Below are 22,969 nucleotides of genomic sequence, written 5' to 3'. Positions count from 1 at the left end.
GATTTCCTCCCATGGGGCTTTGGACCAGAGAACATAACAATAGTCTTGTTCCAAATGTTCACTCCCCCCCCCCTTAACACCCATTCCTCCCCCAACACACACACACCCTGGGGGCTGAACAGGGATTGCTTGATTGTACTGCTTCAGGGTCAAGTGTGTTGAGCCCTTGATGCTGGATCAGGCGCTTCCATCTCTAACACTCAGGGCTTCACTGAGGCCATAGCCACTTATTTGTAGGCAGTTAGAGATGCTCATTTACTTTCCTTAAAGCAAGTGATGGCGATGTGTGTCCTGTGTGTGTATCTGTAAAAAAATCCATCCAGTCTTGCAAACTTTTAGTTTGTAAAAAGCATGAAAATATGCTTCTGCTTCTCACACACACACACACACACACACACACACACACAGCCCCTCGGAGCAAGACCCCCACACAAAAATCACAGTGTACCATTCAATCAGTCCTTTTTCTCCCTCCTCTCCATGGTTCTCTCAAAGGTTTAAACCATGGCGAGAATGAAAACTGCCAGTGTTGGAAATCTCGGCCCATTGAGTAGGTGACAGGGTCTGCCAGAATATGATCCTAATCCTGTTTCCAGCATTCTTTTAGCCCAGTGGCATTGCCATTTCGCAGCATATTCTCTGAGCTGTCAGACCCGGGGAAATCCCTCTAATAGTGCATTGCCCAGATACACATCAAAGCTCTCCTGGAAACCACCAGCACGAACTTAAGGGAGAGGGAAGCACAAGTACAATCAGACTCACAGCTGCCCAGGAAAAAAAAAAGGCTTCGTCATTTAACTCACATTTTCTGCCGAAAAGTGGAAACAATCGTTGCCACTTTCCCTAACACCTTTCACAGACATAAACAGAGGGAAATGGGTTACGTGGACAGAGAAACAAAGAAGAGAGTGATATCAAGAGGCCGACAACAGGTGGCTAAACTGTGTATCCAGGGCCACCCTCCTTTAGTTCCACTTCATCTTCCATTTTCTTCTTGCCCTTTTTCTCTTAAACACTCTGACTGCCATCTCGCCCCTTCCTGGGTAATCTTCTTAAAGAGAAGAAAACCCCAATTCTCTCTCTTCTTAATCTGGCTGCAGTCTAAACCTTGGGGTGCATTTCCAATGTGGGCGTCACTAAACCAAACGGGAGCTCTCCCAGCCACTTCACGGAGCATCGAGTCTGTCGACGGATGCTTAGATTACACAGTGAAAACACGTCTAGTATATGAACCTCATTTTATGAAAACCGTTAAATGGTACGGTGTTGGTATGGGCCTGTTGGATCAAACTGTAAGGTCCATGTGAAATATTTAAGTCACAGATTAGTGGCTCGTGATATGGATAAAACCTTTGCATGATAAACTCAACAGGTAACACAGTAGTTATAGTCACTGAAAACAGACCCCTGTACGTGTGTAGAAAATCCACCACAAATTCTTTTTATTATTTATTTTAAAAAGTATCTTTATTTACCACATTGAAAACAAATAAAACAAGTACATTCAGTGTGTATAAAACCTTGTGTCTATTGGTGAGGTTTGCTTCACTGCTGTGGCTGTAGATCTACTGTTCCAGTGTAACCGTTGAGTAATTATAAATTATTCAAAGTGGAAAAGTCTGAAAATTAAAGAAAAAGGCAGGTCAACTGCTCTCAGTCCGTCTCCACCTCTCTCAAGTTTCTAACATTTCCACACAAGCATCAAAAAAACACAACGTGCAAATGATCTTTTGGTAAAATGTAAATAGACGACTGGATGCCTGTAAATATGAGCGAGCTGTGGAGCTGAACAGTAAAGAGACGAACAGCTGCACTCTGAAAATGAAGAAGGAAAAACGCACACACACACACACACACACACACACACACTCTATAGCATTTCTGTGCACTCTGTGGTTGAGAACAGCAGAGAGCACATCCTGCTGGGCTCAAGTCTACATTAATGTATCTGCAACAAAGACCCCCACTGCTGAGATCTTCTGCCCCGCTGCTAGCTGGGACACGAGTCTGAACTTCACCTCTGGGCTGGAATCTCCACAGCAGGAAGAGCAGCTTAACTACTACAACCTGCAACATTCCTCCATGTGTGTCTTTACCAAACAGACACCTTAAAGTTTACTTTGAACCACTGACGGCACAAACACCGATTTAACTATTAAAACAACCTGCTGTAGATACTCAGTTTTAACATTCATTCCGAGCTCGTGAGGCACAAGGTGAAAACATCAAACCATTAGTGTTTTTGCAGGTTTATTAACAAAAATTGTACTAGAAAACACAGCGGAAGCATGTGGGTGTGTAGTTAAATCCATAATATTCATCTTTCTAATACACAGCATGTCTCCCTAACACAGGCTTACACATAGGGACACAAACGCACAGCGCTTCATTGGCTAATTCAATAATAAAGCAGGCAGCCAGTCGAGTCTATAGACAGGCAGAATAGAGAGTAACTCATCTCTAACAGTCTGCCGTCTCCTGAGTGTTAAAACATGTAAATTTATGTAGGAGCCCATAGGAAACACATATTTACAATACGTTTAGGTAATCACAAGATATGCGAGGAGGCATTCGAGGCCCTGGGGACGAACGCAGTCAATACAAAAATAGTTTTTATGTGTCATTAATTCCCCCTGCATTCCCCGATACATCCCCCTTTTACCGCAGTAATACAGTAATCACTCACAATCGCACAGAAAATTATCTGCACTCATCTGTGGAATAAAAAAAAGCGGAGGGGCAAAACGGGGCGAGTCGTCCCATTTTAGCTCTCTGCTGCCTCTTTAATGTTCATCTGGGAGCCGCATGGCTGACGTCCATCCCGGCACGGGGATGGGAGTCAGCTCCGGAGCAGCTTAATGACAGTGGGATGTGGATGGTGGACTCGTTAAGAAACACGCACACACAGAGACACACACCTTTTTTCATGCTACATTGCCTGGGCCAGGACAACATAAAGGGTCATCGGCGGTGTGATGGAAAAAAAAGAAAAAGAGGCACCTCTGCGCTCACATTAGGCTGTGATAAGAGGAACCATTTCACCTCTGAGTGATGCCGATGCAAAAACGGACTCAATCCAGCTATAGTAATGAAAGCTGCGCAGATTCAGATGTGAGAAGCCAAATGGTCAAAGAAGTCATTACCTGCCTTTTCATTACGCCCTCCTCTCACACAGCCATATATCGCATTATTAGGCAAAGCCATCAAACCTGATGAATAAGCAAAGAACAAGACAAGCCCATTTTCATTGCCGAGCTAAAGAGAGCAGGTAATTCTGATGGAAATTTGTGTTTTTTTCCCCAAACCACAAACATCATCCCTGTGCAGCTGACAAAGTACAGCAAGACAAACACACATAGTGGAATTACAGTAGCATTTCCACATATAAACGCTCAGTGTCCTCTAGTGGACAAGGAAGATACAGGACACTTGTAATCTTGATCTACTGTTGACACCTAGAGGGCAAAAATTAAACAGCAACTCATAAATAGCTATATATGAGTGGAGGAGACCTTTAAAGAAAATGACACATCCTTCCTAATTGTAATCTTAATCCTCTGTCCATTGTTTTCTTGTAGCTATCGCCTGTAACTTACGAGCACCACTTAAATATTAACATTTAATCACACTCAAAATGTGATAAGAACGTAAAGTGCTGACTAACAACTTATTGAATGACTATTTGACTTCTTCTCACACGGCCATATGCATATCCTGGTTGTGTGTCACATCTCTTTAATATGTCACAGTAGAAAAGATCTGTGCAAAGAACACTCTGGTGCACAGTGTGCCCTCGGGTGATTTCTAGTGATAATGTAAATTTAACTTACATTAATTTGAATGGTTTACTGATAAAAACCTAAACATCCACATCGTCAATAAGTGCTTCCGCATCAATCATGATGACCAGCATGAATGATGAGGACACTGACAGGACGGGTCAGTGCAGGCCAGACTTTAGGAAGTACTCCTCACGTCCCTTTGAAACTAAAAAGAGGTCATTCATCAGCTCGTGCAGCTAGTTTTAAAGCATAAGGACCCTACTAGAAAGCTGCAAAAAAAAAAAAAAAAAAAGTGTTAGGATTTGGATGGGATATTGTGCGCTCAGAGTCACCTGTCCTCGTGTCTGGTGAATTGACTGATCCAATTCTGCACTGAGGAAAAATCTCTTTCCTGTTTGTCTCATGCTTTACCTGCACAATCTAAAACTGATATTATTTACATGTGCTGTGTAGCCTGCAAAGGTGACCCAGTGTTAAGGCTTAGTAATCATATAGGACTGAGAAAACAGAGGAAAAAGGAGAAACGTCTCTGAGAGTCATGGTTGGCTTAGAAGGCTTCAAAAAGCTCCGGAAAACAGTTATGATGAAAGCCCGGGTCCACCAGAAGCAGTTTGCAAATCCAGCTGACTCCAAATCTGGCAGCAGAGTTGCTCAGTATTTGAAAGTCTCAGGCGAACTTGTGCAAGAGTCCACGTCCTACGTCAGCCTCTTTAGCTTGCACATGTAAATGGGTCCAAAGTTAGCTGCTAGGTGCGGGATGACCATCTCGCCCAGGTGGAGGTCCGGAGCGAAGTGAAAGGTGTTCCCGAACATGCGCATCAGGGGCCTCAGATCCACAACCTGAATGTGATCGAGATATGAGGAAATAAAAGAAAAATGGGCAGTTATTCGAGGTCTGATTTCAGTTTCTGTGCGTTTTATATCTCCCACAACTTTGACGTGTTTCTTATTGATACAAAAAAAGTCTCTCACTAACCTGTAGATGGATGCCATCTTTCTCTCGAGCTTGGTAGATAGCCTGTTCGACCACACTGAGGTTCTGGTTCTGTGAGAGCGTGCAGGTGGAGTAGAGGATCTCCCCACCAGGACAAGCAGCCTGGATTCCCGCTCTGCAGGAAACACAGAGGGTTCGATTTACATAACATCTAAATAAAAGTTCTCACTACCAGCTGTTATTTTGCTTAATTGTGCGCATATTTATATGAAACCATGCAAACTTTAACAGCCTCAAAGCCCATTTTGTTCACATTTCCTCCAAACTTACAGCAGCAGCTCCAGCTGTAGCTGCGGGAGCCTGCGTCTCTCCCCAGTCCGATTCTTACTGAATATGTTGTTGTCGTCCTCCATGAGTGAATGTCTGTCTGTGGTGCAGGGAACGTCAACAAGGACCTGAATTTAGAGGGAAAAAAAAGGAAAGGCTGAACAAAACAAAGTTTTTGAATAAAAACATAACGACAAAGAGCAAAACGTGAAAAGGATGACTGTGACAATGTGGCACTGGCTTACTCTGTCAAAAGTGTTGCTTTCAATTTCCCCCCATTTGGTGCCATCGAAAGAGGTGATGCGCAGGTTCTCATTTGTCAAAAAATGCTTAGGAACATAGCTGTGGAGGACCTTCCTCAGTCGTAGTGTTCGAGACACTGAGCTGTCATTTATGCACAAAAACCCTTTGACGTAAACACAAACAGGTGGACGGTTAACAGCAGAACAGCAAATAGAGCATAGGTGATAAAGACTTTTGGCCCGGCGATTCAAAAAACAAACTGAAAAAGGGTAAAAGTACTTTGACTTACTGATGGCCTGGGTCTGAAGCAAAGCCAGGGTCTTGCCTCCTGGAGCAGCACAGAGGTCAAGCACGCTGTGACCTTCTTGAACATCCAGTGCAAGACAGGGCAGCAGAGATGCTGCGTCCATCAGGTAGTAACCCAACAGGCCGTTCTTGTCTGGCCTGAAGAGGAGAAAAGAGAACTGAGGATCAGACTGCACGCTGCTAGAAGATGCTGTTGTTAGTAGCAGGATAGGAAATATTGCTCACCTTGCAGGCTTGAATCGTGTCACGTCGCCTCTCGGAAACACTAAACACTTGATGTTTGGGCTTAGAGATAGCTGCTCGCCATCAGTGTCAGAGCTCTTCATGGAAACATCACTAGGTTCCTCTGATTTTTCCTCCAAGCAAGAAGGAACTGCAAATTACATGCCAGTCAATAGATGATATACAGTGGGGGAAAAAAGTATTTAGTCAGCCACCGATTGTGCAAGTTCCCCCACTTAAAATGATGGCAGAGGTCAGTAATTTGCACCAGAGGTACACTTCAACTGTGAGAGACAGAATGTGAAAAAAAAAAATCCATGAATTCACATGGTAGGATTTGTAAAGAATTTATTCATAAATTAGGGTGGAAAATAAGTATTTGGTCACCTCAAACAAGGAAAATCTCTGGCTCTCACAGACCTGTAACGTCTTCTGTAAGAAGCTTTTCTGTCCCCCACTCGTTACCTGTATGAATGGCACCTGTTTGAACTCATCATCTGTATAAAAGACACCTGTCCACAGCCTCAAACAGTCAGACTCCAAACTCCGCCATGGCCAAGACCAAAGAGCTTTCGAAGGACACCAGGAAAAGTATTGTAGACCTGCACCAGACTGGGAAGAGTGAATCTACAATAGGCAAGCAGCTTGGTGTGAAAAAATCAACTGTGGGAGCAATCATCAGAAAATGGAAGACATACAAGACCACTGATAATCTCCCTCGATCTGGGGCTCCACGCAAGATCTCATCCCGTGGGGTCAAAATGATCATGAGAACGGTGAGCAAAGATCCCAGAACCACACGGGGGGACCTGGTGAATGACCTGCAGAGAGCTGGGACCAAAGTAACAAAGGTCACCATCAGTAACACACTACAACGGCAGGGAATCAAATCCCGCAGTGCCAGACGTGTTCCGCTGCTGAAGCCAGTGCATGTCCAGGCCCGTCTGAAGTTTGCCAGAGAGCACATGGATGATACAGCAGAGGATTGGGAGAATGTCATGTGGTCAGATGAAACCAAAGTAGAACTTTTTGGTATAAACTCAACTCGTCGTGTTTGGAGGAAGAAGAATACTGAGTTGCATCCCAAGAACACCATACCTACTGTGAAGCATGGGGGTGGAAACATCATGCTATGGGGCTGTTTTTCTGCCAAGGGGACAGGACGACTGATCCGTGTTAAGGACAGAATGAATGGGGCCATGTATCGTGAGATTTTGAGCCAAAACCTCCTTCCATCAGTGAGAACTTTGAAGATGAAACGAGGCTGGGTCTTCCAACATGACAATGATCCAAAACACACCGCCCGGGCAACAAAGGAGTGGCTCCGTAAGAAGCATTTGAAAGTCCTGGAGTGGCCTAGCCAGTCTCCAGACCTCAACCCCATAGAAAATCTGTGGCGGGAGTTGAAAGTCCGTGTTGCTCGGCGACAGCCCCAAAACATCACTGCTCTCGAGAAGATCTGCATGGAGGAATGGGCCAAAATACCAGCTACTGTGTGTGCAAACCTGGTAAAGACCTATAGTAAACGTTTGACCTCTGTTATTGCCAACAAAGGTTATGTTACAAAGTATTGAGTTGTATTTTTGTTATTGACCAAATACTTATTTTCCACCCTGATTTACGAATAAATTCTTTACAAATCCTACCATGTGGATTCATGGATTTATTTTTTTCACATTCTGTCTCTCACAGTTGAAGTGTACCTCTGGTGCAAATTACTGACCTCTGTCATCATTTTAGGTGGGAGAACTTGCACAATCGGTGGCTGACTAAATACTTTTTTGCCCCACTGTAAGTGAGTTTTTAATAGTGTTAATTACTAAGATATTGACTTTTCCCAGTGAAATGTTTTAGTAAATAGTCTATTGAATGAATTTAAATCAAATCATTCACACTCCAGCGCTAGCTTCATAAAATTTTCTGAACTCTTCAGAGCATCAGAGATTGCCACAGCACAGCATTTCCTGCATCAGTAATAAGCAATAACCATAACTGTGACTGAGGCTAGCGCACTTACCGTCTTTCTCTCTTTCACTGATGAAATCTACGCATCCCTGAGCTTTGAGCTCTGTCAGAGCAGCGTTATGGGAGAAATTATTGAGCAGGGCTCCATATTTTCTCTCTGACAGCATGGCGAGTCGCACTGAGGGCCACAGCTGCCCCAGCTGAGTGCTATAGGTGGCGTCAAAGTGATGCACGGCCAATCTGGTGGGTGGGAGCTTGGGACGTGTAGCAGCCTGTCAGAGAGCAAAGGAAGAGGACATTTAATATAAATGTTAATTCATTTTTATCAATGCTCTCTTTGTGCCAATTTCAATATAAAATTTAAATGCCCAGGAGAGTGGAAAGCTGGCTTTAATACGTGTAAAATTAGAGTAGACCTATAATGTACATCTGTGTACAAATATATGTACCTGACCATTTTCAGAGGCAAGTTTTCTTTTTGTAAAGCCACACAACACTGACCTATGAATCATTTCAGAACAAATGATGATGAACCAGGGTTGTGTCTTAACAAACAACTTAACAACTTAACAAAGAACCAGTTTTAAATTGTATCTTTAGGCACTTTGTTACTACCAGGCTGTCACAAAACACATCATCTCTTCCAATTTCTTTAATTGAATGTAAAATGAATGTAAAAAAATGCCAAAGATAAAACAGTTTGATAGACAAAAAACATCATTTTTGGACTGATTTGACCAAAGAAACCAGACGAATCGAGAAAAAAAAGGGGCTAAAACCCCCAAACTATCTACAATATGAACAGCATCTGAAAGTCATGTTGGGTGTTGGGGATCTCGTCAAAATGTATGAAACTATAAACACAGAAATGTATGGTCAAATTTCAATCCACTTTGCAACACATCTAGGAAGTGTCTGACTGGCAACAGGATAATACAAGTAAATCTGGATACAAAAACACAAAGTGAAACACTATCAGTCATGGATTGGACCTCCCCAGAGCCCGGATTTCGACGTTCCTGAAACAGTGTGGGGTCATCTTGACAGATAACAAAACAAAAGGCAGCCAACATCCAAAGATGAGCTCTGAATGTCCTTCAAGAAGCCCGAATAACTATTTCTGAAGATTACTTAAAGAAATGACAATAAGCTTGAATAAAGATTAGGATCTCAATCTCACTAATAAGAGAGTTCCTGCTGTGCTGAAGAATAAATGTAGTCAAGGCAAATATTAACTTTCAAGGTATTTAGACCTGTACAACCTCTGTCTTTACCTTATATCAGAATCAGAGTGAGAATACTTCATTAATCCCTAAGGAAATGATGTGGGTTACAGTTGCTCCAAGACAGTAACAGACGAAACGATTTAACTAATACAATATGTTACAGAGTTTACCATTTTTTCTCTTTTTCACTGTGTTTAGCAGCCACACGAGATCTAAATGCAAATACTGTCTGGCATTATTAATGTTGAGCACGTACCCATTTCTCTTTCACTCGGTGTCGTCTGGGTGTCAAACATCTTAAATCTTTAACTTTTCTTAACAGCAGGCTGGTGTCCCAGAGCAGCGCCATCTTGCCGTGCCCCTGCTTTTTTTTCGTCCGACTTTGCGCTGACAGTTAAACAATGGTTCCGCACGCATTGAATATTTGAATGGGGTAGGGCCTTATACAAAATGGAGATCTGTTATTGGTTCACATGGACATTAATAATTTCAGTCAACCAATAGGAAACGTTATCCGGTTATCCTTCTAGTAGTTTCCGGCGTGTGACCGACCTCGCGTCCTCGAACAGAAGTAGTGAAACCGAGGAGTTTCAGCTTTCTGAGTTTTATTTTGTAAAATTGTCAGACATAACCATGGTTTTCGAGAAAAAAATGCTCACACACGGGGACCCCGACGATGAGGTACCGAAAAATATCGTATTGTGTCTTTATAGACTGGTCTGTGTGTGTGTTTGACGAAGTTACCCAAATCTGCTGCTCAGTTTAGCGGTGTAACCTGCGAGTTTACTGTCAGCTCCTTTTAAGACCCTTTAATATAATTATCGCCATTAAACGAGGCTGGCAGCTGACGGTGTTACCCTGAGAGACTGCTTATTTTAACTGTGACTGATTCAGTGCGTTTCATACGGCACAGTTTTATTAGGTGATTACAATATCTGGACATTCTTTAACGTAATTAATAAAAATGTACACAAAACTTAAAAAAGCCCTATAAATCTGTAAGCTGTGCTGGGTTGTAACTGGATTTTAAAACATTGATATAAATGTCTCTGAATAGGAGGAAGATGCCCCTGCTGAGGAGGAGGAGGAAGAAGAGGAGGAAGAGTTGGTGGTAATTGTTTATTTATTAATACTTATTATAACAACATGTATTCTGGTCACAAACAGCTTTTTATGTAGGACGAAAGGTTGAAAAAACCCCTCATACCGGATGGGTTAAAGTCTGACTGATTTATCGGCGGGCCAGTATTATCAGCCGATATTACCTATGTGTCTGTGTATTGGTATCAGCATTTCTATATAACGAATTATATATTTAAAAAAGACAAACAAAAGAAACACCCTTCTTCTATGGTATAAGTGTTGATGAATATTTTGTCCGCCAGAGGGCACTCTGCAGCTTCCCTGCTTGCAAAACTTGTTTGATGCACAACAAACCCAATAACCAGCTGATCTGAACAGTGTAAATAAGTTGATTAAAGAAAACAAAATGCCAGTAATGGATATTGGAGAAATCAGTTTGTTTTCTGTGTTTGAAAGGAAAAGAAATGTATCAAAATACCAGATTTTTACATCACTAGATATAGTATAGGTCTTAAAATATTTACTGGAAGAGCTAGGAATGAGCATAGTGGTGCACAACAAGGTAAGTTTAGTGGCTTAGTGACGGATCTCAAGCTTAACATCAGAGTTTTATATTTTAGGAAATCAGCTCTCTGTGTACCTGGTAACTTACGCTGAAAACATATAACCTAGTCTGGAGGTGATCTTCAGAGTTGTGAGTTAAAATCAGTTGGAAGTATTTTCACTGACTCATGTGCGTGTATTCATTTGGTGATGAAAAACATGTATAAATGTTTTATATTTTGTTTTAATCTGCTATTAAGTTTCTTTTGTACTGCTAGTATTGCACCTACTAGAAAACAGAACGGACAGCAGAATACCTGTTCAATCATTCAAATTAATTTCACTTTGATCTGCTAAAATAATAATGCAGTTTCCACATTAGGCTGTGGGACAGTAACCTTCAATGTTTAAATGGATCCAGTTTAAAATTTCTGAGCGCAGCCATGATGTTAGAGATAAACGGCAGCACTGAGAGCACCCAAGTGTTAAAATAATTAGCTTAAAAGGTTTGTTTTATTGCTCGGTAGAGTAAATCACTTGATTAACATTTTTCTACAGAAATAATAAACAGCACTCCAAAGGGCACTCGTAGGGATCATTTTGAGTAATATGATGCTTCCACAGCATGTCTTTTGTCCTGTCTTCCTTCTCTCACCCCAACCGGTCGCAGCAGATGGCCGCCCCTCCCTGACCCTGGTTCTGCCTGAGGTTTCTTCCTGTTAAAAGGGAGTTTTTCCTTCCCACTGTTGCTAAAGTGCTTGCTCATAGGGGGGGTCATATGATTGTTGGGTTTTTCTCTGTATGTATTTATTGTAGGTCTACCTTACAATATGAAGCGCCTTGAAGCAACTGTTGTTGTGATTTGGCGCTATATAAATAAAATTGAATTGAATAAAACGCCCCATTTTGAGCACACAAAGCCTGGCTTATTAAACCTCTAACTTCATTATAAAATCACCTTCATGGTTTGAGAGTTGTTGTTTTCCTACCAGAGTTTTTGCCATCATTTTCCTGATGATTAGCATGGCTTCCTTTCTTTTTAGGATCCTCTAGAAGCGATAAGAGCCAAGTGTGAGGAGACTGAACACTGTGTGCACTACAAGGAGCGTCTGGAGCTCTGTGAAACCCGGGTCAGTTCAAGGTCCAACACTGATGAGGAGTGTACAGAAGAACTCTTTGACTTCCTGCATGCGCGGGACCATTGTGTAAGTGTGCGCTAGACAAAGGAAAGATTATTCTCCTAGTGAAGATGCTCATCTTCACTTTCTGTCTCTACAGGTCGCACACAAGCTGTTCCACAATGTGAAATGACAACCCGTCCAGTAGACCCGATATAATTTCTGATAATGTAAAATAATCTACAAATGAAGCCTGTTGTTGTTCTCCTGAATTCCCTTTGACTACGTTCCTGACACCTGTTTGTATGCAGTGCATACTAATATAGCTGATAGCAGTATCGACATCAAGAGTCACTAATAACATATTGGAGCATACACTTTAAAAATTTGTGTCAAGAAGGGATTGGCTGTAATGAAAATGTGATGAGGTGGAATGTTGGAGCAAATATGCTGCTACAGTAATGGAAACCGGCTCAGGTTTGGTCATGACTTCACTCTGCTGACCAGAAAATAAAGGTTGTCTTTGGATTCCACTTAGTCTGAGCTGCTTCTTTTCAGAGCATCCGCGTTCTCGGGAGGACTCCATGACTGATGGTTTAATTAGTTTTATCCAGCCACTAACGCTAAATGGTCTCACTGATGTTTACGATGACACAAAATTGGTCTCTGGCATTTCTATTTAATGGCGCATGCACTGGAACACTTGTCCCACGTTTGCAATTTTTGAAAAGCAGTTGAGGTAAAGTTAATTAGATCAGAGCATTTTTTCTCTCCCCACAGCTTTAACACAGACACGGTTAATTCCCTTACATCATCCCAAACGGGTGGGAGAATGTTAGGAGTGGATGCTGCCACTCGGTGACTAAAGGCAGCTATAGATTTTATTTTCTCCCCGAGACCTCTAAAGCCAAGGAGCGTCATTGTTTGAGTGTTTTTCCTCCCTTAAATATTAAGGACTGATAAAAAACTTCACACAAATAATTTGGCTAAAATTTTATTTGAATACATGTAAAAAAATAATTTAAAAAAATAACCTCTGGAAAAAAAAAAAAAAAGTATAGTGATGAGCAGATGGTGGCAGTGTGACTCCAAGTAGAGATTGAAGTCTCAAGAAAATAAGGTTAAATGGTGAAATAGCTCATGCACATAGTGCATATCATTAGAGTGGATTTAGAGCCAGCCTCACCATGCATTTTCTTTATTGTTGCTAACAAAATCATCCATGGAGGCCTGCAGAGAAAAATGAGGACAAAGAAGATCATAAGTACAGCTGGTGAATGAAGTTTTTCATCCACAGCACTCCAGTGTAGTTTGATCCATCTCACCAACTCTAGGGAAAAAGGAGCTTTCCAAAATATTACCTGAGAGATTTGGTCTCATTTTGTTCTGCTTAACATAAACTTAACATTGAACTATATAAAAATGAAAATGAGAAACTGAAAAAAAAAAATGAAAATGTGAGATACGAATAAACATTTTCTACAGGCTGAGGTAATATTTGCCCTCACCTGCATGAGCAACCTTTCCTTCCTCAGTTTTCTGTAGAAGAGGAGGACTTCTGGGTCTGCCCGGACCACGCGGGGGTCAAAGTCCATGACCCTTAGACCCTCGAGGCTCCGAGCCCGAGACAGGGCCACGTAAGCCTGGCCACTCTCAAACACACGAGCCAAAGATATTTCCACACAGTCCAGCGTCATTCCCTTCAAAACAAAAGCATAAAACCATAACATGATAACCATCATTGTTACATAAAAACAACATGTACTGATGGAAGTCCAGTGTTTGAAAAACCCAAAAAGCTGACTACTCGATTCTAGGATTCAACTACAAACCCCAATTAGAAAATTGTTATGTTGCTGCTTAAATTGCAAATAAAAACACAATGTACCATTTAAAGAAAACATTCGCTCATTTTGAATCTAATGGCAGCAACAGCTCTTAAAACAAAAAAGTTGGGACAGGGTGTAGCGTCCACTCTTCTTTTAGCAACAGTCCATAAACATCTAAACACTGAGAAAACCAGCTGCTGGACTTTGGAGAAAATTATTATTATTCTTTTAAAACCCAATAATGTTTCTGACCTGATGTTCATCCAGCTGTTTCTTTTTAATACCACTTTTCCAGCCTTTGTCGCCCCCATTTTTTGAGACATTTGCCGCCCCCATCAAATTCATCACGAGCTAATATTTTTCAGGACATGGTAAAATGTCTCAGTTTAAACATCTGATGTGTATTTTTGTTTTGTTGTGAATAAAATCATTGCATTTTTAAATTTGACAAGATCCCAGCTTTTTGTTAGCTGGAGGGAAACAAACAAAGGGTAATTGTTTAGTCTACAGTATAAGATTTGTGACAGGCCAGGAGCATCAACTTTCAGATTCACCTGACCAGCGTATACACCTCCAACCTGAAATTATAATTTATTCAGGTCACACTATGAGGACATTTGTATGGAATCTAATTTTTACATCCTTGTGCCCTGACATGTCTGCTGTAGATCACCCCTTTGCACTCATTGGTCATTACCAATTAACCCAATTATCCAGAGATGACCCTTTTACCTTTAGCTAGATTCTCAGATGGAGGTTAGGATATTGAGTGTGTTGGTGCAGCAGAGCGGAAGATTGCCAATTGTTGAGTTACAGCTTGTGGTTAGATTGGGCCTCTATAGCAATTTTCCTTCAAATTGAATTGTTGCACTTAGTTTTCCCTGCCTGTTATACGATCATTATAAGATTTAAAATGGCCAGTGGGACTTTCTATGTGATATTGTTGTTTTTGTGCTTTCTAGGTGGCATTAGAACAGTGAGGAAGGGAGAAAACAAGAGAGAGGAAGAGGACAGACCCTGGTCTGGCCAACTCTTTAACAGAGAGCCAGTCAAGTAAATTTGTGTTAAAATCTCAGAAAATGAAGAGATAATTAAAAATAAATAAATTTAAAAAAAAAATCAAAAAAATCTTACATTTATAAAGATATTATTCTGGTATATTTTAAGATGTGAAAAGAAAACTAAATTAGTGGTGTGTCCAACAAGCCAAAACAACTTGTTACTTTTACAATATGTTTGCTAATGTCAGCTATAGACAATAAAAAGCCTTTGAAATCAAGCTGAACATTCAGAACATGTTAAACAGAGGAACTCTGTACTTCGCTCATAGTGACAAACAGGAATCTGCGATTAACTGATTTTTAAATTGATCACAATGTGAATTATTTTATTTTATTTTATTTTTTTAAATAAAGTCAGCAATTGTAGCGATTAGGTTATGTAGTTTTTACTGCATAGCCACCACTGTTCCATTTTTGTAACTGGTCCAAACTAATAAAGATAAAAGCAATAAATATATTGGATGGCAAATATTTCCATGTAGTGGAACATAGAGTAAATTAAATATTCATTATATTCCATATATTCCTTTTTCTAATTTTTTATCCCACATTTTTAATTTATTACACTGAACACTGACAAAGTGCAGCTTTTCAAAGTTGGTGACAGAGAGAAAAAGATGTTTAGCAGGTATAATGTTCACCATCTGCAAACCATGTGACTAGATCAAGTTTAAAACAATATTTTTATAGTTACAAAAGGAGAGAAATATGTTTCCAGTAACAAGTGCAAACATGTCCAAAGAGTTTAAGGCAACTAACAGGCTCTGCTTGTACAACATTTCAATACAATCCATTTTATAGCTGTTGCAAGGCGGTGGACCATTGAACATAATTTGGCATGCAAGACAATCCAAATATAAACATACTCAAGCTTTCTTTTTAAAAAGAAAAATACAAAAATGAGCACCATCTGCACCTCTGAAATTGCCTTCTGTCTTCCTCTCACTCTCATGTTAACCAGGAGGCAAAGTGAATAATATGATGCTGGAATTAGACCTAATCATGCCATTTTTTTGTTGTTTGTTTTGTTGCTGTGAGGCAACAGTGCACCACCGTGCTTCACAGTTTTGAACTAATTTTTCATTTTTTAATTTTAACTTTTTAAATAATCATGTAAACAGTTTATCAAAGACAAACGCACATAAAACACTGGTGTCCCATGGCAACACCAAACAACGTGCTCTACAAAGAAAATATAAGGTCATCATCGGGAAGTGAGCACCGAATGTTTACTGACCTGGCTCTTGTGGATGGAGATGGCCCAGGCCAATTTGAGTGGCAGCTGCTGTCGGCTCAGGTGGATCCCACCACCGGACTTAAACACCCAGCGCTCTGGCTTCAGCACCTCTGTGACGCCGCACAGGAAACGCACACGTGGGAGTCCTGTGGAAACAAACAGCATTGGACAAGATGCCAAGGATGTAGACAAGTGTGTTTCCTAAAAAAAGTCAAACTAATATGCAATCCTGTCTTGCCATTGCTTCCGTAGGATTTTTAACAAATATATTTTCACAGCTAGGTACGGACCATGTTTTCCAGACTCAAAATCAACCACGACACCTCGTGCTCCATTCACCAGACCTCGAGCAACATCCAAGTTCTTTGTTAGCATGACCTTAAAAATACAAGCAAGCAGCAGTAAAGCAGGTGTTAAAAAGGGTTTGTGTAAAATAAAATGGTTTCTCTGGGAACACACACACACACACACACACACACACACACACACACACACACACACACACACACACACACACACCTGAGCTCCCACTTTGAGTTGGATCAGCCTGCCGACAGGACTGTGAGCATCTATAGTGTTGACCAGCACTGGGTCGCTGTCTAGTGCCTCAAACAGACGCGCTGACCCTAAGGAGCAGTGAGAGATTAATTCAACTGAAAACTAGTGGTACTTCTTAAAGGAATGTGTAAACAGACAGTAAATGTGATGGGGGAAATGAAAGGGAAGACCTTAAACATACATATAAAAATCTGTTGCTACTGTCGGCCAAATACACTCTAAAGTTTCCTGAATAGTTGTGTCCATGAAAATACTGGTACACCACTACAGGAAATGACAAAATCAGCACCTTGTTGAGACTGAAAGCACCTGTTTGGGGTTCATCTTGGGTGAAACTGGGCATTTGGGGAGGCAAAAACATGTAAACACAACTTGAATGTATAGAAACAGCAGGAAAAAGAGTCAGAGTTGAGCTTTTCACAAAGTTATGGTTTTTTGTTCAGACGATCAGAAATGTCTATGCCAGTTAATGAAACAGTTTGGAAAATAAATAAATAAAACATTTCTCAAATTGCCAGGCAGGACAGACCACACTCTTGAGAGGAAATGGATTATAACAAGGTTGCCATATGTGTTGTCCATTTTCAATTGGATCCAAACCAAACAAAGTAACACGTGTTTCTTTTTTTGTGGGCGGGGCAATCAGAAGAATTCAGACCTGGTAATTGCTGGAGTTTGTTCTCGTTGGTGAGATCCACGTCATCTTTGTGTGTGCACAGCCTGGTCGCTAGGATACCGTCCCTTTCAATCTGATGGTTGGCACTTTTGATCAGCTTGGCTGTGACTTCCTCCGTCACCCTGAATTGTGTTAATTGACAAAAACAAACAAACAAACAAACAAACAAACAAACAAACCACAACCTTCCTTTAAAACTTTTCCTGCCCAATCAGACCAATTCAAAAACCTTAACAGCCTCGAGGACATTTATAATATACGTACATAAGTGGAAACAACATGGTGTAATACAATTTCAGGTGAGATTGCATTAGTTGAACAAAACAAAATGTGATAATGAAACAGGGTTACCTCCCCACCCTCACTGCCTGCAGGAGGGAGATGAAGCTCTGGTCTGTTTGCCTCCGCACTTCCGTTAACTCCATATTGATCTGGATCACCTTACGCCAACTCCTGGCCTGAAGGGTCAGAAAGTGGAAAAGTTCATCTTCCCCAAAAATGCATTAATGCTCTCGAGGAAATACGCAGAACAGAATAGACGTGTTGAAAAATGCAACGACTCAGTGCAGTCTCTCAGCACCAGAAAAGTAAATGCTTAACAATGCATAGAAATCACAGCCTTAACATCTAGTTTACACAAATAAATGCATTAAATATGATATTGTCATCTTTTAAAAATTGCTCTTCTAAGTAAGCCAGTTTCTTTCCAAACTTCTTTTACTTTAAATAATAGGCCTGGAACTAAGGGCCTAATCACTCTGTAATTAAATGGATTTTCACTATTTTATTTGAAATTACAATGCAAGTTTATTTACATACAAATACTAGAATAAGCGCGTAAGGGGGTTAGACTTTTACAGCAACCTGTACTCTAAGAAAATTTAAGTTATGGCAATTTTATGATAATTTTGCAGAAAAAAACCAACAATATTTCCTTATAGTGCATCACAAATACGCTGTACTTTTCAGGACACGGGCGTAGCATGGAGTGGATCAGTCTCACCTTTTTACATCACATATGTGGATGTGCATAATGGATGTTCTATTATTGAAATGTCCTTTTATTTTAGCAAATTAAATGCAATATGGGCCATTTTCCATTAGCAACTTACAAGAAAAAAAAAGTAAATACCATCAAAATTTGCAAGCGTATGTTTCCTTTCACAGTCACTGTTCAAACATAACTTTCAAAACGAGTGTACAGGAAAAGACCGTCTCTTATCCTGTAAAATACCTGGAAGTTGGGCACCATTTAAAATTACTTAAAATGAATAACAGAATAATATGGGTTTCCTTTTCTATAAAACACCCAAAGTTATGCAACACTTCAAAAGTACTTGCACATTACGTCCAATTATTTAAGCACACTTAAATTTACTTGCATGATAATTAATAATGCTTTTTCCTGACTTGTTACCGCCGTATTCTAGTGTACCTACGTCTTTGTTTTATTTGTAGGTAAATATTTTTACATTGTCATTTAAAATTTTAAAAAGTGGGAAGTTAGACCCTTAGTTACAAGCTGTATTATAAAGCGTTACCTCAACTTCTAAGAGGCTCCACTATGATCTGACCTGAAAACAGAAGCTGGCTTTTTCTTTTCCCTTAGAAACTGGAGGCAGCTGAAGAAAGTCACCACAAACGATCAGCTGGATCCCTCCAAATGGCTCGGTAGACCTCCTCACCGACCTGCAAGATTTCAAAGAGTTTTAGCCAAGCATTTGTCTGTCAGACAAATTTGACTCTAGAATACTTCGACTCAGAGAGGAGTTTGTGGTAGAATCAGTGACACCAGAGTGTCCACGTCCTGTGGCTCCAAACCAAGCTCAAATCAGCACACCACCAGTTTTTATGATGCGTTTGTGCTGACATGCTGTGTTTGTGTGGTGCTGTGTGTTATGAGCAAACATCTCCACTTTAGTCTCATCTGTCCAAAGAACATTGTTTCACAAGCCTTGTGGTTTGTTTAGATAGAACTGCTTTAAATTTCTCTTTTCAGAGATTTTCTTAGTGTATTTAATTCTTGGTCCACATGTGTGCGTTGTTTTAAGGCAATTTTTACAATACTGCAGATCTAATTTAAACTGACTTGTTACTGCCATCAAAATAAAGAAGTAAAATAATATTTAACAAAATAAAAGATCTTCTTGACTTCAGCTCTAACAAAACCAAACTTTAAGCAAACACTTGCTATGGACTATGCTAGTATGTACATTTACATTTTGGAATAAATTAACATTACAAAGTCATTTTCGATCTCAGTCCAGGAGCCCATCTTTGAATCACCATCCTCACCTAGCTACTGCCTCGAGCTTGTCAAAGAACTGAGCCTCCACCATGGAAATCTCATCAATGATAAGGTGTCGACAGCTAGTCCAGTGCTGGAGCACCCCGGGCCTCTGAGCCAGCTCGATGCACTGCTCCACTGGGGCAGAGCCTGAGCCAATACCTGGAAAGAGCAATGATTCAGAGAATGGTAAGAAGATAGCCAGGAAGAACAAAAATGATTAACACCCTTGCAAATACTCAGCTCACATCCTACTGTATATTAAGATTTAATTAAAAAGGTCTGTTAAAAAGTGAAAAGATATCCGAGGAGCCCGCCTCAAAGATTTAAAGATTCATAAAGTGAAATGGGGCATCAAGCAGACATTGAAATGAGTCCAAGGATGTGGTTTTAATTAACCGAGTAAAGAAACAAAGAAGGGGCCAATTATAAGGACAGCTAAAACGATTATCCATATTTATCAGCTATATCCACTAAAACCTGTAATTTTAAGCAGTCTGTACTTATATAAAGTTTTTCTACATTTTCTATCCAATTTGAGCATTCAAAGTGTGTTCTTGCCACACGCACATTAATCTGAGTGCTTTTTTGTTTGCTTAAGGCTAAGCACTTAACCTCACACTCCAATGGAAGCAAATCAAGGTTCAGCATCTTGATGTATTCACAATTTAATACATGCAGGCTGGGGAGCCAAGGATCTTCAGACCTTCTGATTAGAAAAGGAGCTGCTCTAACAGTTGACTCCAAGAAAAGGATCGGCAGAATAATTATGTTTGTGCTTATAACCAATTTTCCCATTTCAGTTTTAGAACAAGCTTTAAAAAAATGATACCTGTAAATTGACCAATTATTTGTGTCATCTTGTTGATGCTGTGGGAAATAAATTGAGCTCCAGATAGTCACAGTGATTATATTAACACACTTCAGATAATTGACTGACCAGCAAAGTTGTGTAACGTTGTTCCTCCGATGTGACACGCAGCCACTCCCGTGCTGGCTGTGGCAAAAGTGCTCTTTGGTGGAAGAGATCCCATGATTCTCTTGAGCAAGAAGGACTTCCCTGTACCTGAAAACACAACCGAGCAATATTTACACCAAGCTGTGTTGATGAAAATGTCACAAGAGGGATTTTATAAGCAAGATGCAGCCTGTAATTTAGCAGAACAGTCAGACAAAACAAGTAGTTTCTCAGTGTCATCACTGTGAAGCTTTATCTTTGTGCACTTTTTACCTGCACTTCCGGTGAAAAAGACATTCTTGCCACTCAGCACTGCACTGAGAACAGCAGCCTGCTCTTTGTTAAGCTTGCGTGATGGTAAGGAGAGGATTGGCTTCTTACTCGGGTTGGCCTTTACCTGGAACAATGACAATATCTGCTGTCATCTTTGTTTAAGTGTAACCCACAGTGTGAACAGAGAGAATGTGTTCAGGACACCAGTGCCTCCTGTGGGAAACAGTCCTGCAGTTTGCTGTGACGCAACCTGAATGTAAATGGGAGAGAGTGCTGTGTGTACAACTCACTGGGCTGAAGTTACAGTCACTCCTGGAGCGTTTGACCTGCTGTCCTGTACCTGCAGCGGTCATCCTATTACTGCGGTCCGTCAGTCCGTTAGGAGCCACTTTGCTTCTCAGCTCCTTGACTTTCTGGATGTCTTTTTGCTGCAGGGGGCTGATGGCCTCGAAGCTGCGGGGCAGGCCGGCCTTGAGCTTCTCTCGGTTGCTCAGAGGCTTGCTGCCCTGCCAGGCCTGGTGTTTGATGCTCAGGGTTTTGAGAAAGAGGCTAAGCTGGTCAGTTGGACAGTTTGACATGAGGACCTGGATGTTTTCAGGGACCAGTTTCACGGTGCACTTCCCATCTCTGGCAAACTTGGTGAAAAGTTTGAACTCTTTCAGATGGTAGCTTTGGGGCACTTTGCCGTCGTGGACTCGCAGGATGATCTCCTGGTACTCATTCCGGCCCAGAATTACTGAGGCTTTGCGGATGACCTTCCTCCGGGTGGCCTGTCCCGAGCTGTTGAGCTGCTCCACCGTCACAGTGCACTGAAGCTGTGCGCCGTCCTCTCCCGATAACATCACAGCGACTCTGAGCACAAAAACATACTTAACATGAATTAACAGTAAAACTAATAACACTGTAGCTGCCAGAGTGCATGAATCTTACAAAGAGGAAACGCTACTATGGTTTAAGAAAGTCTGAATTCAAAAGCAGCCGTGCTTGTACTACTCAACCTAAACAAACAACAAAGCTAAATATGCGATCCGGGTTTAAAATCAACCTCTTAACACTGTTTTAAAATACATTTGTGCTAACCTTTGTGTGTCAGCTGCTCCTGCACTTCTGAACGCCGATTTTCAAATTGTCGGTGCGTGAGATCAGCCAATAGCAAAGCGATGCTCCCGGCCAATCAGAGAGAGGAGATTTAACATTACAACCAATGGGAGATGACAAATGACGCCCCCTTGCTTCCTGCGACCAATCAGTGAGCCCGTTGTCGTGACGTTGACTTTTGAGTGAAATACACATGGCTATCCGGAAATTACAATGAAGGCAGACAAATCAGTCCGGTGAGATCTCAACAAAGCAGCTATTCTCACTTCAAATTTAACAGAAAACACATTTAACAGATTGTTTTTGAGTCCTTCGGAAGCATTTGTAGTCTACCTTAAGTGCGCATGCGTCAACCAGTTGTTCCTCCTTTTTTTCTTCAACTTTTTTCTTACTTATTTCTTTGTCTTTTACTTTGACAAAGTAAGTCATGGGGTGTTTGTCACATAATGCCCTTAGGAATTATTAATGTATTCTGATCAATTCTGATTGAATATTATCTTCAATGTATAAATTCGTAAATATTTTTGTGATAAGACACGCTACAGTTAGCAAGAAACCACAAAGACAAAGTACTGTGCAAAAGTCCTGAATCACACGTCGTTTCTTAATATTTTTATATTTTATATGTTACTAGGAAATGGGAACTAGGTGCAGAGATTAATGACTGAGTGAAATACACTGGAAATACAGTATGTGGATATTGGCTGCCTTTTGTTCTGCTCTGTTAATCCTGTATTGCTTCAGTAATGTTGAGGTCTGGGGATGCCATGACTGATAGTGTCAAAGGTGTGTTTTTCTTTTCATGGATGAATCGTTGGCAGTGTGTTTAGGATCACGGTCGTGCTGAAAGATGTAACTCTTGCTAATCACACACTTTCCAGATGATATTACACAGTGGATTAAAATATGGCCATACTTTTTGCGTTTACTATTCCATTGATTTTGACAAGATCATTAACACTGCTGGCTGACATGCAGCCCCAAACGATGACAAGCCTCCAGTGTCTTTTAAAGATGGATGTAGACACTCTCCTGACCTCCTCTGTCCATACTGACGGTGATTTGTTTCCTCAGTTCTCCTCAACACACTGCACAAGCAACAAAGTGTTTAAAGAAACAATTTAAAACTGTGTTGTTGGTTTTTTTTTTTAACTCAGTTGTCTGTAATGTGTAGAGGCAACACTGTTTCTACAAAGCCAGTTGGTAAATCATTACATTAAATTCTTTTAATAATCAGACTTCT

The 22,969-nt window shown here is 40.8% G+C and overlaps 3 protein-coding genes across 4 annotated transcripts; 1 reads left to right on the top strand and 2 right to left on the bottom strand.

The window, feature by feature from the left end:
- Positions 1-1,454: 1,454 nt before the first annotated feature.
- Positions 1,455-9,403, bottom strand: nsun4 (NOP2/Sun RNA methyltransferase 4). Its single transcript, XM_085438360.1, has 8 exons — positions 9,262-9,403; positions 7,832-8,051; positions 5,818-5,965; positions 5,576-5,730; positions 5,289-5,449; positions 5,047-5,171; positions 4,759-4,891; positions 1,455-4,622 (listed from the first exon to the last, which is right to left on the bottom strand). The coding sequence occupies exons 1-8, from the start codon at positions 9,352-9,354 to the stop codon at positions 4,479-4,481; spliced, it is 1,179 nt and encodes a 392-aa protein (XP_085294486.1). The 5' UTR covers positions 9,355-9,403; the 3' UTR covers positions 1,455-4,478.
- A 115-nt stretch (positions 9,404-9,518) lies between these two features.
- LOC146687975 (cytochrome b-c1 complex subunit 6, mitochondrial-like) lies at positions 9,519-12,282 on the top strand. Its single transcript, XM_085438361.1, has 4 exons — positions 9,519-9,686; positions 10,063-10,116; positions 11,675-11,836; positions 11,910-12,282. The coding sequence occupies exons 1-4, from the start codon at positions 9,639-9,641 to the stop codon at positions 11,940-11,942; spliced, it is 297 nt and encodes a 98-aa protein (XP_085294487.1). The 5' UTR covers positions 9,519-9,638; the 3' UTR covers positions 11,943-12,282.
- Positions 12,283-12,733: 451 nt separating this feature from the next.
- pif1 (PIF1 5'-to-3' DNA helicase homolog (S. cerevisiae)) lies at positions 12,734-21,773 on the bottom strand. 2 transcript variants are annotated; one of them, XM_085438359.1, is made up of 13 exons: positions 21,709-21,773; positions 20,919-21,480; positions 20,629-20,752; positions 20,338-20,463; positions 19,406-19,559; positions 18,685-18,799; positions 17,462-17,568; positions 17,093-17,232; positions 16,396-16,502; positions 16,167-16,254; positions 15,877-16,022; positions 13,258-13,449; positions 12,734-12,979 (listed from the first exon to the last, which is right to left on the bottom strand). In XM_085438359.1, exons 2-13 carry the CDS (start codon positions 21,468-21,470, stop codon positions 12,932-12,934), a joined length of 1,899 nt encoding a protein of 632 aa, XP_085294485.1. In that variant the 5' UTR covers positions 21,471-21,480; positions 21,709-21,773; the 3' UTR covers positions 12,734-12,931. The 2 variants fall into 2 exon arrangements, with proteins under 2 accessions (XP_085294485.1, XP_085294484.1); XM_085438358.1 differs by lacking the exon at positions 12,734-12,979 and having other exon boundaries at positions 13,047-13,449.
- Between the last annotated feature and the right edge of the window lie 1,196 nt (positions 21,774-22,969).

The sequence above is a fragment of the Copadichromis virginalis genome, linkage group LG18 (genome assembly GCF_057382275.1).
Source record: "Copadichromis virginalis isolate Kocher_CV1m ecotype Utaka linkage group LG18, C_Virginalis_male_GT1.1, whole genome shotgun sequence".
In the NCBI taxonomy this organism is placed as follows: Eukaryota; Metazoa; Chordata; class Actinopteri; order Cichliformes; family Cichlidae; genus Copadichromis; species Copadichromis virginalis.
Note: the sequence above shows the minus strand (reverse complement) of the source record. Positions and strands in the feature narration are given on the sequence as shown.